This window comes from Lagopus muta, chromosome 6 (assembly GCF_023343835.1).
Source record: "Lagopus muta isolate bLagMut1 chromosome 6, bLagMut1 primary, whole genome shotgun sequence".
Taxonomy (NCBI): domain Eukaryota; kingdom Metazoa; phylum Chordata; class Aves; order Galliformes; family Phasianidae; genus Lagopus; species Lagopus muta.
The window spans coordinates 39224681-39241197 of NC_064438.1; the positions used below are offsets into that span (position 1 = coordinate 39224681).

Genomic DNA, 16517 nt, shown 5'->3' on the forward strand with positions numbered 1-16517 from the left:
TATGAAGTCGATGTAGAAAGTTTGGAAAATTTGAATATTTTCCAAATGGAACTTTCAAGCTTTGGTTTAAAGCAGCATTTGTTGGGAGCAGGTAAATTCTTAAAACCAGCATGTTTACTTTAAGATCCAATACCACATCATGCAAACTTTTATATCAGAAGTGGAGGTTAAGTACAGAATGTGTTGTCCCTGGAAACAGGAAATCAGAGAGATTCAAATGAGAAATTAGGCAGAAACACTTAACAAAGAGAATGATTAAGCTTTGGAAAACTGTGAAAAGTGTTCGTTTAGGTTTTTATTCCTTGTTACCTTCTAATCAAAGCTGAAAGCATTCTGGGAAGAGATGCTGTCAGTATTACAAGACTCCTTCGGGCAGACCTGGGGTGCGTGGGTCTGTACATGAACGGCCAGGTGAAGCATCATGTCCCACAGTATACACAGCGTCAGACAAGAAAAGTTACTATTCTCTCCCAGCTCTGTGAGCTGATCATTTCCATGCATCTTCATGTATCCTCTAGTTCTGGGCTTTGTGTGCACCACACTTAGTTATGATTAGAGATGCCAGCTCTGGCTGATTCTTCTTTGATAAAAAGAAACATTAAGCAAGAAATGGATCTGAGATTCTTAAACCCTTTTTTTCCCAGGTATACGTATCCTTAGGAAAGAAAGATTAATTCATTTCTGTTTTACCATGCTCTTTTTTGCTTAGCATTTCTGGGCAGGAATGCTATCAGGCTCACACGTGCATCAATTTCCACAAGTACGCCAAAATAATCTTCTGTGTGGTGAGTAAAGTATTCAGGCACTTCATCCTTGGCTTGGCTGTCAGTGGGGACATTTTTAGTTCCATGTGAATACCACAGCTGGTTTTGAGAACACTTCCTCCAGTGTGTATTTCTGGTGCATTCCAAGGAGTCTTTTGGGGTAGATTTAGGCTGTTAAATCCTCTCCATCATTTTTTATCTACTTCAGCACTTTCCACATTTGCAAATGCAGAATTAAATGGCTCATGAAATATCTTGTAACAAATGAAGATGACAATACAAAGTAATGTAATAAGCTATTGCTAATATCAGATACCTGTATGCCTAATAGTCACTGTGCATTGTGGAATAAAAATGATCAAAATAAATGATACTTCTTAACTCAAGGGATAAATTGTGCCACAGGTAAGATGCTAAACAGTGAAAAAGAAGAGATTTATCTAGATGGAAAAGTTCAGCAACATCAGCAACCCCTGCTCTTCTTTGGGATTACAGGCAGTATTCAGAAGGAATAATTATAGCTGGGGGGAAAAGCTCAGGTCTATTTAGATTAGTGCTTTTGGAGGAATCTTTAAATTCTTCAAGCTGTGTCTGTATTATCTGGAATGACTTAAAGGGAGACTGGTTTAATTTCTAATATTCATTATAATTTTTAGAAGATCAAAATTTTGCAGATAGGCAAAAATCATCTCAGATGCTTCTGAGGTGATAGTAACCTTTCTGTTACTATGGTTCTGTAAACATGGTTATGCATTCCACTCACAGCTAATAAATATCCTCTTTGGACAGGGGATGTGGTGGCCTGTTGAAACTTCCCCGCATCTTTAGAAAGCAGAGTCAAGGGAATTTTTTTGCCAGCAGAAATTATAAGAGAGGGGTATGGAGGTGGAGTGCAGTTGTCTAAACTGACATCGGGCAACAGTGTTGAGCAAAGGCTTTGATTCTTGCAGAGAGGGATAAAAAAGTAGTACAAGTGGATTTTGCAGCTCATATAAAGCCCTGCTTTCCAAGCAGCACAGATGCTGGTGATACTTTCCATTTAGCTTTCTGTATTTTTCATCATAGACAATCTAAAAAAGAGGTTGATTCTCAGCAATGAAGGCTGGTCCTCTGCTCAGGCAATCTGATTGCTCTTCCCACTCCAGTGCTTGGACAGTGAGGCCCGAGGCTTTGTGTATGGTTCAGCATTTCATAAGATGCACACCTGGGAGGTAAAAAAAGGAAACGCTATTCACTTTTCGTTTTCCACAGCAATTTGGGGTAATCTGAGATTTAATTTATTCACCAGTTGAAAGGGAAGCGGAAATCAAGCCATCATCTTTCTTTTGAGCCAAGCTCTTTCTTGAGTACCCTGTGGAGGCTCACACAAAAGAGCTCTGATCATTCTAACTAGGTGCTTGTTCTAATTATAGAAAGATTGAGCATTGCTTACAAAATTGCCCACTGCACTTCAGCACATGGCATTGTTATACTACAAAAGCTTTTTTTTTTTTTTTTTTTTTTTGGCCCCAGCAGACCCAGCATCAGCCTGTTTAATGGAGAGCTGCAAGGAACAGAATTAATGTGAAGAAACCTCACACAGATTTTCCAGGAGAGGCTGGCAAAGTCGGGTGCTGACCTGCTCCCTTTGTTGCGAATGCAGCCGATGCCTGTGTTGTAGTAGAGTGGGGCCTGGGCTGCGCTGTGTTCTTGGACATCCTGGGTAGAACCAGCAAGCTGTGGTCAGGAATCAGAGGTAGTGCTGGGGACACAGCCCCTGTTTCGGATCTCTTTGATACAGTAGGGTGATAGCTTCTAAATGGATACTTCACTGCTATGCCCAATATCAGCCTCAGCCGTGGAGGTGGTGAATGTGCTAACACAAACATCGTAGTTCTGCCTTTCCTAAGTTGTGGATGCTTTGTTTCTTAGGAGAATGTTTGCCGGTAAGACCACGTTGTGCAGGCATTTATGTCCATGGGGATGGAAAAGAAAAAGAAAAAAACTCATAGGAACAGCAAATACCCTCAGTATTTTTGGGATCTTTTAGGGAAGTCTTTAATCTAGCATTGTCTCACAGCCAGGGTACAGATGGGCAGGTTGCCTTCGTCATGGACGAGAGCTGGGCATCAAGGTATGTCCTTGAGCATCGTGATCAATTACTCCTTCCTCAATAAACTTGCATTATTTGCTTTGTAATTGACGTGTTCCTAAATCCCTCTTTACTCCCGGCTGCCTTTGTGTGCAACTGTATCCATGCAAATACGAACGCAGCGTGGAGGCACATTACTGAATTTCCATCGTCGATTCCAGAATCCCGTTGGAGACAATAACTCAAAGAATTATCGCGCTCCCGCTCCGCGCGCGTTGGGCCCCTTCCCTCCAACTCCCTTCGGGCGGCCTCGCCCCGGAGCTGGGAACTACCCGTCCCGGCATGCCGCGCGGGGAGCGCCGCTCCATGTGCCAGGCGCGGGGGGAGCGGGCGCCGGGTGCTGCGGAGCCGGCGGGGCGGTAAGTGCGCGCTGCCTGCTGCGGGCGGCCGAGCGGGAGGAGCGGCGGGGCCGTTCTACGCGCCCCTCGGCGGAGCTCCTCCCGCTCGGTCGCCCGCCGGGCCCCCTCAGTGCCAGGCCCGGCAGCTCGGGGTTGGTTGTGGGCCTGTAGGACGCGAGCGGATGTTCTTTTGGAAACAGCGACCCGTGTCGCTGCATGCGTGTTTTGGTTACTAGGCTTCTGAGAGAAAAGGCACGAGCCGGTAACCCTGCTAAAGGGGCACAGTGAGAAGCGGGAAACTTTCTGAAATGAAGGCGATTAGCGCGGTCCTTCTCCACGGGGTAAAAATCCTGCACTCTGTGAAAGGTTCTCTTGAGAGCTTGCAGAGTGAGGCAGCCATCCGTGCTGCTTGATTCATGGTGTAAGCAGAAAGACCGCTCAGTTGTGTTTTCTGTCTGACTAATAAGAGGAAGGAGAGGAAAATACCGCCGATCCATAGTTTTTCTTTCAGGTTTAAATCCTATAAAGTGACAGAATGAGACAAAAAAATGTAATATTTTTAATGAACAACATGCTTACACTGCCTTGCACACCGTAAGTAAGGAATACAGTGCTGCAAAGTGGTTAGTGTGGTTGACAACTTTGTCTCTGCCCACATCTGCCAGAGGAAGGGGGGTGAGGAAAAAAGTGATGCGCCCGAGGCCCACCCTGGTTGGCTGTTGAGCCAGGCCTGGGCTGTTGGTACCTGCATCTGTCTGTTCTGCCAGTGCATTCCTAACCTGGCATTTGGATGAGCTGATGAGAAAGCAAGTTTCACTCACTTGGTGACTGATCAGGACCCCATCCCCTGCGTTGGATGCAGCTATCTGGAGCCACCAGCAGGGATGCATCGCGTCTTCTTTCCAGTGTTCATCAATACTGAGGAGCTTTCACAAGCAGCCTACCAGTTTCCAATCAGTTTTGGGCTCTCTTAATATTGTTAGAACTTTCTTTAAACTCTGCTTTTTAAATTCTTCTAGTACACCCTTATAATTTCACTATGCTGTCATACCTTCAAAACATTTGCAATAGGGAGGCAGCCTATTCCTGTAATAAAGAACTGACTTAGGATGAGCATATGCTACCTTTTCTCTGTCCACCTGTTGTTTCTTGTTGTAAAATGTTTGGGACCACGAAAAAATCTTTTTGTGGTGGATATGCAAAGTCTAGACCACTTCTGGGTTAGTGGTCTGTAGGCACTGTAGAGTTAGAAAAAACAATGAAGTTAGCAGCTTGCATTTGGCTGCTGTATAGTTGCACGAGCTCTTAGCTAGGGGCAGTGCTAGCAGCACATCATTAGCAAAGGAGCAATTAAAACTTGGATAATCAGATCCCTCCAGGCATTACTATGTCTTTCTCTGATGTAACTGTTGCTGTTTTGTGTCTCAGCAGGGTTCACCAGTCATGGCAAGAAGGGCCTTGAAACTTGCCTCGCTGGCAGCAGCTGCTTCTGGCATCTATCTGTATGGCAACAAGTTCATGGATCCCAATGATTTTGGAGTTGTTCGTGTGGGCCGAGCCATTGCCACAGTAAGTTTCATAGTACAGAAAGATTCCTAGAGGGGTTTCAGAGATTTGGAGTTCACAAATACTTGTGATTCTGTACAGACCTTCTCTTTCAGTTGCTAACTAGCTCCCAGGTGTCAACAGGTCAGCTGGAAGCTCCTCAAGTTGTTGACACAGTGCTGTTGACATTGTCTGATGTTTTTTGTTTTTAGTTTAAATGCTGCCAAACCTAAAAACGTTCCTGACTTTCACATTGCATGCTTTCAGTAGAGTTACAAGTTGTGGCCCTTTGCTGGCCTTGCTTTTAAATTCATTTGAGGGTTCTGCATCCATTGCTGCTAGAAGTGACCTCCCCAAAGTACTGTCAGTGCTCTGGTGGCAGAATGTGTTTATGTCTGTGTGTCTGTATATTGTTCAAACAAGAATTTTCTGTTTCTTTTGGAATCCTGTTGCTTTAATATATGGGACTGTATATGGTCAGATTTGTCTCGAGAGATTCTTAATTTCTGCTGCATCAGCGATCTCTACCTTTCCACTTTGAGATCTGATCCTCACTTGGAAAGTCAGGGATCTGCTCTAATCTGAACAGTGCAGACTGGTCTGATTTCTGGACCACAAAGAGGCTGAATCTACCAGAGTATATGGGAACTGCTGGCTCACGGCCTGAACCTCTGATTGATCACCTGAGGCGAGCCATGAGTCAGCCACAGCTGAAGGCAATTCACCTGTGCTGCAGGAAGGGGTGGAGCCTGGCTGCACCCCTCCTAGACCTATTTAGGAGCTGACTGCCAGTGGAGAAGGATCCTTTCTGGAGATTGCCTCTGCTGGTGTTTTGTGGGTGAGCCTAGGATAGGGGTAAGCCTTCTATTTATTCTCTTTTTATTTTAATCATAGTCTACTTTGCCTAACTCTTGTTTATTTTGTGATTATAGCATTCTAATATTCTTTGATTATACACAGAGTAATTGTACATGTTCATTTCCTGGCCTTGCTCATTTTGTAAATGAAAACTGAGGTTCTGTAGCAAGCGACTTTGGATACTGCTGGAATCTATGTGGACCTAACCTGTATATCCTCTGATCTAGGTCTGGCCAGGTTTCTTAATTGTTGGAGCATATCCAGCCAAAAGCAGGCTGTATTTGAAAGGCTGTAATTCATAGAATAATAGAATAGCTTAGGTTGGAAGGGGCCTTAAGAACCATCCAGTTCCAGATTCCTGCTGTGGTCAGGGTTGTCAGCCACTAGATCAGGCTGCCAAGGGCTCCATCCAGCCTGGCCTTGAATCCCTCCAGGGATAGGGCATTCACACCGGCCTCTGAGTAAGGAATTATTTCCTCACAGCTAACCTAAATCTCCCTTCTAGTAGTTTTGAGCCATTCCCCCTGGTCTTGTCACTGTCAGATGTTATAAAAAGTCCTTCCGTACATATAGGCTTTCCTTGAGTACTGTAAGGCTTCAGCATGATCTTCCTGGAGCCTTCTCCAAGCTGAACAAGCTCAGCTCTTAGTCTTTCCTCATCAAAGAGGTGCTGCAGCCTTCTGTGTATTTTTATGGCTTCCTGTGGACCTACTGAAACAACTCTGCATCATTCGTGAGGTGGAGGCCCCAGACTTGGATGCAGAGCTCCAGATGGGATCTCACAAGGGCAAAGTAGATGGGGATAGCAACCTCCCTGACAATTAAGAAGTGAGTTTTGCAGCAGCAGATGCAGGAATCTAAGATAAGGTATGGTGTAACCAAAAAAAAAAAAAAAAAAAAATCTAGGAGAAAGGATATGTGGTTAGGAAAGCTGGGTTAGAACTATAAAACTTCAGACAAATTTCATTTGAGATGGATTAGAAAGATTTGAATCTGCTTGTACTTAATGCATAGTGGTTCTGTAGTCCTTTGCTGATCTTCATGAGAAAGTTGATGAAGTTCCCAGTTGCTGAGAGAACTGGCTTTTGTTTATATGTGGGAACATATACATACAACTGAGGGAACATTGTACCATGATTTGGGGAGATCTGAGGATGGTTTTAGGAGTGGTGGGAAGAGCATAAGGAATTGAGGGTCAGTAGAATCAAAAGGAAGGCCAAGCCTTTGGGACATTGAGCACTGCACTGCATACGTTAGTTAAAGAAAGTAATCTGGCATTGGAGAAGGGAGGGACCAGTTGATCTTGTAGGTCTTTTTGTGTCTCTGAGATTCAGTCTCACTCTGTAATGTGAACTATTCTTGGTTGAGAATGAATTTGGTAGCCTGGACAGCATCATGTTTCAGACAGTTTTCTGTGTTCTGATAAAGTCAGAAGCCTGGCGGAGCGTTGCGCATTTGCCATATTTCTTTGAGGGTAGCCCAAGTTGTTTTGAGCGTGTGAAATGAGCACTGTGCTGTAGCTGGAATATTTCTCACACAGTAACAGGGATTTGGCAATGTCAGTGTTGCCTATCAGGATCATCGTAATACTAATTTAGTGTTTAAGATTATGATGTAATTAGCAAATAGTTAATTAATTCCCTTGTCCTCAGTAATACAGGCCAATCTGTTAGCTGCTTCTCTTCAAGTTGGAGGTGATAATTACCCTCACAGACTAGAGATAAAATACAAACCAACTCAAGCATTCATGCAAGACTGATTTGAACATCCTTTCACTTCACAGTTGTTGCTTGAGGTTGGAAAGATACTTTGAAAATTTTTTCTTTTGAGTGTGTGTCTGTGTAGCTGTGCACCTTCTGAATTCATCAGGGGCAAGAGAGCCTGAAAAACCAGACAAAAAAATTTGGTTTGCTCAGTTTCTAGTCTGGAAAACAGGAAACCTAAACTCCACAAGGAAAAAATACATCTATTTATATCTCATTCCTAGCTGGATTTCCTCATGGATGCATCTCTGAGCCTTTGACTGTTGCTTTGTTGACTTCAGTCACTTTGTTTTGAAACGGATAGAATCTCCATTTCTGCCTGACTCTTCTGATCCTCTGATTGTGCTTTAGGTGTTTCATCTGTGCCTTTCCTAAGCACATGTGCAGTGAAAGAAGGCCAGGAATCCCATTCCACAGTGAGATGCCACCCCTTTGCTAGGGAAGTTTCAGGAAAGCTTTAGATCTGTTACATGCAAATAGTTCTTTACAGCAAGGATCTTAAAGTTTAAGTGACATTCCTTTCTCTCCCTCCAAGTAAATTTTGAGGGCATGAGCTGTGTTTTTATGTTCTGTTTGCTGGCCTGACTGTGGAAAGAGAGGAACTTCAGTCAAAGGTTAAAACTGTGAAATACCCAATATTCATTTTCAGAAATTAAAGCATTTAGAAATCTCATTTTATTGTCTGTGGCTATGTCTAGCTAATAAGCTTTAGCTGGTTCTCCATATTGTACTTTTGTAATTGGGTATCTGACCCTTCTGTCCTCTACTCCTTCATGAAGTTGAGTATCCCTGCCAGTACTACTGCCTGTGGTTATCAGTGAGCCTGTGTAGAGCCACTCTGTTTCCCTGCTGAGCCTTCTTTCTAGACCGAGCTCCCTATGTACCAGTGTGCAGTTAGACAAGCTGGAGGTGTGAAGATCAGGAATAGGATAATGGGTGGGGCACAAACAGGGCTTCTGTAGCATTACTAGCTGCAGACCTTATTGTGGAAACCCCAGATGGCTGGCTAAAATCTGAGCTCATGGTGCAAGGTGCAGTACAGAGATTATGAAAGTGCTTAGAGCTTCCCAAAAGGAAGATAGTATGGAAATGCCAAACATTGGCTATTTTTAATAGCTGCATGCCACTGAGATCCCTGCACTGCTTTCTCTAAATGTTTAATGCTTTTTTTTGTTTGTTTCTACAGTTTATTACTGTGAGCTCTGCTGTAGAGCTTAAACTTTGTAGCCTGAACTACATACATCCTTCTAAACAGATGGTTTGTTGTTTTTCAGTCCAAGATAACTGCAGAGCTTGATCAACTTTTCTGTTTTTGTTTGCAGACGGCAGTTATCACCTATGACTACCTCACCTCCCTTCGCAATGTCCCATATGGATCAGAGGAATATGACTTCCTCAAATCACAGGTAGGTTATACTACTGGTTGTGTTCCTCGGAAGCTCTTTGAGGCACAGGTGTGTTGCCAAAGCCATTACCGTAAAACAAGCTATCAAGCTGTCAGCTTAATGATTCAACATAACTTCTACCAAACTGTTGATAACTGCAGAGGCAAACTGTGGAGCATTCTGGATAAAAATCGGGCAATACCTGCTTTGCTGAATGGAGAAGTTCCTTTGTCAAGAGGAGGCACATGCAACCACTGCTTGCTTATGCCTGTTGGAGATTCAGGTTCTTATTGTATGGGGTAAGATGTGTTTGGGCCCTGTTACCAGATCCCTGCTGTCTGGAGTGGTTGTGTGGAAGTCAGGAGCAGAGAATGGTCTGGCAGTGGTTTCTTATACTGTTTATCCAAGCATATAATGCTTGAAGGCTGAGACTTTTAAGTGAAAGCAGAGTTTTGGACAGGAAATAATAAGGATGAATTAGGCCATTCAGTCTTTCAAGAAATCAGAGGTAATTGGGCAATGATATATTTCACTAAGACTCTATTTTGTTGTGTTTTGATATAGCTAACTAACGTGAATAGAAAATGCATTTCTAGTGAGAAATATAAGAATCCCTGTTGCTCCTCTGAGATCTGTGCTGCACCTTTCACTCTATCCTGCAGCTATACAGTATCTTGATCTGTGACTGCTGCTAAGTTTTACTTCTGTTTGTACACTGTAGCCACTGTCTCTCTTCAAGCTCTTCTATTCAAGCTCAGGGCTGAGTTGGAGTGAGAAATATGGTCTACGCCAAATTAGACAAGTCTGTGCAATACTTTTAAAATAAGATATTTAACTTTTTTCTTCTTAGTATGTACAAAATGTAGGCAACTGATGTGGTTGAAATGCATGGGCTAGTGCTCTCCAGGGACTCTCAGACCAGAGGAGCTCTAAAGCTGGACACAGCAGTAGGGCTTGTGGTTGAGCATTGGGCTCCATTTCCTGCATCATACCAAGGTGTGTGTCAGCCATACTGGTTCAGACCTCATCCAAAATTAGAAATCAATGGCATTTGGACTTAAGCATGCTTTGGGTTCTTCTGGCAGAAAATTGACACCAACAGCATGGTCTTAAAGAGTATTTAGGATAGTTTACAGAGCAGTTTCTCTAGGCTTGTTCTCATCCTCTCCTATGTAAAGATGTTAAGCAGTTCTGTTACAGTGCTTCATCCTAAGTGAGTGGCACTGATACCCTGTCATAAACTAGGGATGGGCTTGTTGGACTCCTGAGCTTTGCTTTCCACCTGCCCATGTTTCTGCTGTTTGCCTTTGAAGCCTGGTTTACAGAAGGACTGCTTGTAGCTTTCTTGGGCAACAACCAAGTTATGGAGTCATCAGTACTGTGGACAACTCGTTATTTGGCAGCTTTTTGTAGCAGCCCTTGCAAATTCCTGACCTTTTGCTGTATGTGTCCATGACTTCATTAACCTCTGTCATGCAGGCTTCAGTGGTTTGTCAATTCATACCTTTGCAGCCGGTCCAGGCCCTGTTTGCTGGTGCTGCTTAGAGCTGTGCTCTCCTTGTGAGGCAGCCAAGACTAGCTGAGTCAGCATCTGTCTGTGGCAGAGTGGCGTGGCCAGTGCTAGCCTTTGGCTGTGTGAAGAGGAATGATTGGGGAGATGGAGAGGAGAGAGTAAATGCAGACATAGTGTGAATTGGCAAAATTCTTTGACCTGTGAAGGTCTGTCCTCCTGTTGGCAAATGTTTAAAAAAAAAAAAAAAAAAAAAAAAAGTTTGTTGGTCTAGAACCAGCTCTGAAGAGGGTGATACTTAAGAAATTGATTCTAAAGGTTAGGCACTGGATGAGACTAAGAGAACATGAATCCTCCTCCCAAGTGTTCTGTGTGAAGGATAGTTATCCAGATGCTTTGTACTTGTACTTGCCTCTGTTCTTGATAGATCTTTGGTGCTCTTGGCTATGAATTGCATTCTTCTGCCTTTCTGTCCTTCCAGTGAAGCCAGGTGAACTTCCTCTCCATATACTGAGTTTGGACTTTCCTTTTAAACATATGTATGAGTTGGTTACTGATTTCCAGCTTCTATTTTTTTTTCTGTGCTGTGCTTAGAGCAGAGTTTCTATGAGGTTTGGGTTTAGTGACACTAGGACTGTGTATAGTACCAGCAGGTCCAGGTGCAGCTACTGTGCCTCTCCTTCTGGAGATAGGATGCATGCAGCTGCATTCATGTCTGAGATGGGGATATATCTTGTGAATCAAAAAGGGCTACTTTTGGTGTAGCTTGTCCTGGTGCTCAGTATACTGGTGGGTGCTGCTTGAATGCAAATAGTACTCAACTCTCTTCAGATCCTCTGTCAACCATTAAACTGGGGCCTCTAAATTACCCACAGGGTAATTTAGATGGGAGATGAGAAGCTTTGGTGGCAGCACCACCAGTGCCGAAGCCTGTTGGGGTGAATCAGGGGCATAGTCATTAGGAAGCAATTAAATGCAAATCAGATTAAGAAGGAAGTAGGTTCCTCAAGGGCTTTTAGCCAGGTTCCTGCTTAGCTCCAAGGAAACCTCTTCAATCTTACTCTATTTTTCTGTCCCTCATGGGCCACTTTGATGCTAATGTTCTCAGCTAGTCAGTTCTAAGCATCTTTTTATGGTCAGTAAATTGGTGAAGTATTTGCTACTTTCTACAGGGCAAGAAGCAGTAGCTGGAATTTCACTGTGTGTCCCTGGGGTTGGTTTTACCATTTGTGTGTCTGTGTGTTTCCTAGCAGCCACAAGATGTGAGGAGCCGCCTTTCTGAAGGCACTCATAGACCTTCTTCAACAGTAGTGAAAAGAGGTCTTAACTTTTCCATTGCTGCTGCTTTCTGTAGCAGGGATGAATCTACTCAAGAAGTCAGACCATAGCAATGTCCATAACATTGCTTCCTTCACCTCATCGCTGATGTCTGGACATACTGAGATAAAGTTCTTTTCTGGCATGTTCTTCCTCTGCTTGTGAAGATATTGCTAGGATACTGACATCAGGGCCAGTGGTAGCGGGAGTTAGACTCAAGATGTGGGATGTCTGTAGGTCTAGTGTCAGAAAGATTTTGGGAAGGTACAAGCTTTCTTCAGTACATGCCTTTTTTTTATTAAATGGTTCCAACCATTTTTGCACGTATGAGCTTGGACATTTCTTTCTGTTCCTGCCTCTGGTTGTACGGAGAATCAGAGGAATCATGAGGGTATGGTGCCCTTTCCCAGATGGATTGTTTCTTATGTATTCCTTTCTCAATAAACAATTCTATTATGTGAAGGGCTACATTTCTTTGATATCCCCCTGCCTCCTTGAACAGTTGTTTCCCCAGTCCTGAGTCGGCCTACCCTTTGACATTTCCGTTGTTCCTTTCATCATAGCACCTGGATGCCGTGTTTGACACTTCCTATATTGCTAGTGTCAATTTCTGTTGATCCTGCTGTCAGGAGGTATCTCACGACACGTTTGTTTAAGAACTGGTGTCAGTGGACTTCAAAGTTACCATCATCAGAGTAAGAGGATTGCAGTGGGTTGTTCAGCTTGCAAATTTCTACACTAGTGATCATAGCTAAAAATCTTGAGCAGGGCATTTATTTTGTCATTTTACTATGTAAGGCAGAAGTTACTGCTGCAATTGTGGATACAGATATATATATTTTTTTTAACAGAGAGGAGGTAGCAAGGAGAGAGAGGATCTTTGGTCAAGGTGTCTCTGGAGACAGTAAGAATCCATTCTTGAATTAACTTTGGCAATAGAGTTGCTTTGTCAGGGAAAAGCCATTTGGGGAGGTTAATTAACTTCCTCCTTTAGAGAACAAAATGTGGATGTTCTCATTCAGGCTCTTGGTTATTGGGCTTTCAGTATCTGGACAAATATTTTGAAGGTGTAACCTTGTGACCTTGTGCCATCATTTAAACAGAATAGTATTTCTTGTTCCTTCAGTTATTATGGTCGTATGTCATGTTTGTTTCTCATGGTGAGGTGAGTATTTTTGGGGGAAAAACAAAGTCTGAGTGATGTTGCCTGACTGAGGGACCCTACCACCCAGGTAAGAAAACAAATGCATGTACCTGCGTATGTTTGGCTGTTTTTTTTAATATCATACAATTCCTGATAGCTCAGACCAGCAAAATAGCCTGTGTCTGTGGCCTTCCACCATGATCTAGTAATACTGCGTGTCTTTATAGGAAGAAATATACTAAAATAGTTTCTTCACATTGTATCTAGACTGTGCCTGCAGAGAGATGCCTGGGAGGCCTCCATGGCAATCCTGCAAACTGACGGCTCTGTGTGGGGACCAGGGCTTGTTCTCCACCACAGTTGGTGCATGCGCTGGTGGTTCTCTTTGCCTTCAAACTGAGTTGGAAAGGCTGAGAAGAATGAAATTCCGTAAGAGACATGGAGTAGCTGTTAGGTAGTAGTGACTTTCTGTCACTGAGCTAAATAGGAAACCAGTAAGGGGGATAAAGAACTCCACAGCTTGTCTGCGGTACCTGAGCTGATAATGTTAGGCTGCCCCGTGCTTGTTCTCCCAAGGATTTATCTTCATCTAAATGGAATGATGGACAGTAATGCAGCCTAAAAAAAGCTACTAGCAGAACCAGCTGTTGCCTTGATGACTCTTCACTTCCAAGTGTCCTGTCTAGCAAACTTTTTGCCAACACGTAAAGCATGGAAGCTTTGCTCCAGAAACACAACACATAGCACAAGCTGTAAAATAGATCTTAAAATTTTAAGACACTTCCTTTTCCTTCTCCTGTTTTCTAGAGTACAGTCAGCTGAATGTTATGGTCACAGCATCTCTAGGTTTTAATTTTGTAGTGCAGAAGGTCCATTTTAGGGTGAGTGCCTACAAAGCAGGAAGTCCTTCAATTCTCTGCACAGGTTTATTTAGAGAAATAGGCCATCTCACTGTGGTGTTTCTGGAGGAGAAGGAAGGAGAGAAGTGAGGGGAAATGATACCTAAATCATTGCACTTTTCTTGCTGGCTCAGCACTCTCATCCCTGAAATGCCTCACAAGGAGCATGAGTGTTGAGTATCAGGTATGCAGCTGATCTGCAAGGATTGCCTAAGTAGTCATGTGTCTTTCAGGCACCTCCCCAACTGGAGTGAAACTGTGGAGCTTGGGAGCGTTCTGCCTTCTCTCCTCCAGGTGGGGCTATCCCTTTGTATTTGAATCCGTGAGGACCTCATTACTTTGCTTTTTTATAGTTGCTGGGGTGCACATAATAGCCAGAGGAACATCTGAAGAACATTTCAGCTGGTGCGGAGAGGAACCTATTGGAAACTCTTGAAGGATGTGGGTTGCAAGGAGCTTGCATCATGAGGAGCACCATGAGAGGAGCAACTGGAACATGAAGAAATAGTTTTATTTAGTTTTAGACTACATCTTGAGTCTTGATGTGAAATAGACAGTCAGTGGTGCAAAGTCGGAGACTTGGAAAGAGATGGTTTTGGCTTTGAAGAGCTCAGGGTTTAGACTGACTTGTTTGCCTGGATTTTCACCCTGGATTTGAATGGTGCAAATAGATATGCACGCAGGATTTGTTAGAGAACTGAAGAGGGAAGGAAGCAAAAAGGAAGTGAGATTTCTTATTGTTGCTACTGTATGTAACTTAAGACTGTTTGGATCAGTACCTATGTAGGGATGTTTTCTTAGTGAAGATTTGGTAGTTTTCAACTACTAATCAGACTACTAATCAGTTTATATAACTTAATAGAATCATAATACAGCTGAGGATAGAAGGGGTCTTGGAACACCACCAGGTCCAGCCCTTCATGGGAATTGACAGAAGCTGAAACAACTTGGTTGTTGTAGGTTACCTGTGAAATCAGAAGGGATAACAAGTAACCAGTGCTTTACCTATTTAAAAAAAAAAAAAAAATAGGAATACAATTGGCTTGAGAGTTATATGAGTAGATGAGACTGGTAAAATAGGTATCTAATCAGTCATGTGAGGATAGAGTATGGTGATATAAAAACAGGTAGAAAGACTGTTGTTACATGCAGAAGATATCAGGACAGGTTGGAATTTCAGAGCAGGGATGAAAACTGTAGATTTGATATGCTAATTTAGTGACCTTACAGCACTATCCCCAAAGTGTATCTGATAAAAGAATGTGCTGAAGGGTAGCACACAATTATCTTACCTGTCAAGCCAGTGGCTTTAGTCTCTTAAGTGAGTGCTGTTTGATGTCTTGCAAACAATTCCCTGAAGCTTTTAGCAATGTTGAAGGCGTCTTAGTGGGTTTCAGGCTAATCCTTTTGCGTGTGTGAGGGCTACCCAGTTTGCACTCTTGAGGTTACAGTGCCTCTGTTGGGAACTCTTTTGTGTTCCTCTATCCAGTGTCTCAGGGCCAGGCAGGAGTCTGTGAGGCTGGGGAAGACTTGTGGACTAGAAAAAAGGGAGCAGTGTGTCTCTGAGTTGGAACAGCTGCTGATGTAGTCTAGAAACAAAACAAAATGTGGAGTTCAGTACTGGGTTTGAAAGCAACCCCTTCATTTATTGACTGGGGTGTTCAGATGCCCTGCCTAGAAAAATCTGCTGATGTGAGTACACGTCTGCATTTTAGTGCATCTGGACGAGCGTATCTATCCGCCTGTAGGTGTGTGCCTACGTCCAGGGTTTATTCGTGCTGAAAAAGCCACTTCCAAGGCAGAATCCAAGATGTCTCTGGTGGAGTGAATCTTGACATGTGGCCTAGTTAAGCCTACTTTTTGGTCTCATGGAATTGGTTTGAGGCTTCTCCCCCCTCCCCGCTTTTTTCTAGAGAGAGTCCAGTTTCAGCGACTGCAAATTCTGCTGATGGTGCACCATTCAGAATAGCTTGCTGCTCCTTCCTCTGCAGCAGCATCATTTTGGCAAGTCTGACACCAGTAACAACTTGTTTTTGTCAGTGTACTGAGCTGATGTGACTTGCAAGGGGCCCACAGGGAGCAGATAAACATAGTGACAGGGGTCGTCTTTATACAGCCTCAACTCTGTTCCTAGCTCCACTTTAACAATGAATTTGGGTGTGAGCCTATACGTAAACACACATGCACAGTGCTTTATGAAATACCTCCTGCTAAGCCTGGATTTGTTTACTGGCTTGCCAGCTTTGCTGAATTTAGAGGAAAATTCACTGGAAAGATTAGTAGCGAATTGGTTTTAAAAAAACAAAACAAAACCCCACACAACAACAAAAAGGCAACAACAAACCAGATCCTAAAATGTCTTTACTGCCCCTGCAGTTTATTTGAAAATGTGTTGGTTTTGGGTAGCCTGTGAACTCTGTGCATCCATTTTGTTATCATAGGGCTGCTCTGAACACAGGTGTTTTGTTTATTTTTTTTAGCTTTGCTAAAGGGCAGCAGGCTTTGCACTCCCACTTGTTTATTGTAGAATTGTTGCGTGAAGAAGGGAAGGTGCAGTTTCTTCCCTGGAGCCCTTTCCATTGTATTCACAGTTAGGCAGCACAGCTGGGCATTTCCAGAACCCAGCAGGAGGTTTTTCATCTCTGAAATGCCCTGGTAGTGCCTGTTCTGTATCTTTTCCTCTTCCTTACTTTTATTTCTTGAAGTAAGCTGAGGTTTTGCTACTGTAGTCTGAATGTTCACTGCCAGTGATGGTTTCTATGTGGTAAAGAGTTAGCAACAGCAGGGCTGTTAGCAGGGACCTTGCTTTCCTTGCTTTGTGCTGGTGCTTGTGCAGAGCTGCTTGCTTGAAGATGACATGTCT

The 16517-nt window shown here is 43.3% G+C and overlaps 1 protein-coding gene across 5 annotated transcripts in view; it reads left to right on the forward strand.

Moving 5' to 3' along the window:
- The first annotated feature begins 3155 nt into the window (after positions 1-3155).
- The window catches only part of ADCK1 (aarF domain containing kinase 1), an 87720-nt gene continuing 74358 nt past the window's right edge, over positions 3156-16517 (forward strand). Inside the window, exons 1-3 of one of the 5 annotated variants that reach the window (XM_048947743.1) lie at positions 3156-3254; positions 4665-4802; positions 8722-8805. In XM_048947743.1, coding sequence (XP_048803700.1) covers positions 4677-4802; positions 8722-8805 — 210 coding nt within the window. In that variant the 5' untranslated portion in view covers positions 3156-3254; positions 4665-4676. Of the gene's footprint in view, positions 3255-3279; positions 3575-3636; positions 3655-4661; positions 4803-8721; positions 8806-16517 lie in introns of those variants that run through there. The other 4 variants (XM_048947744.1, XM_048947746.1, XM_048947742.1 and 1 more) reach the window with 4 other exon arrangements.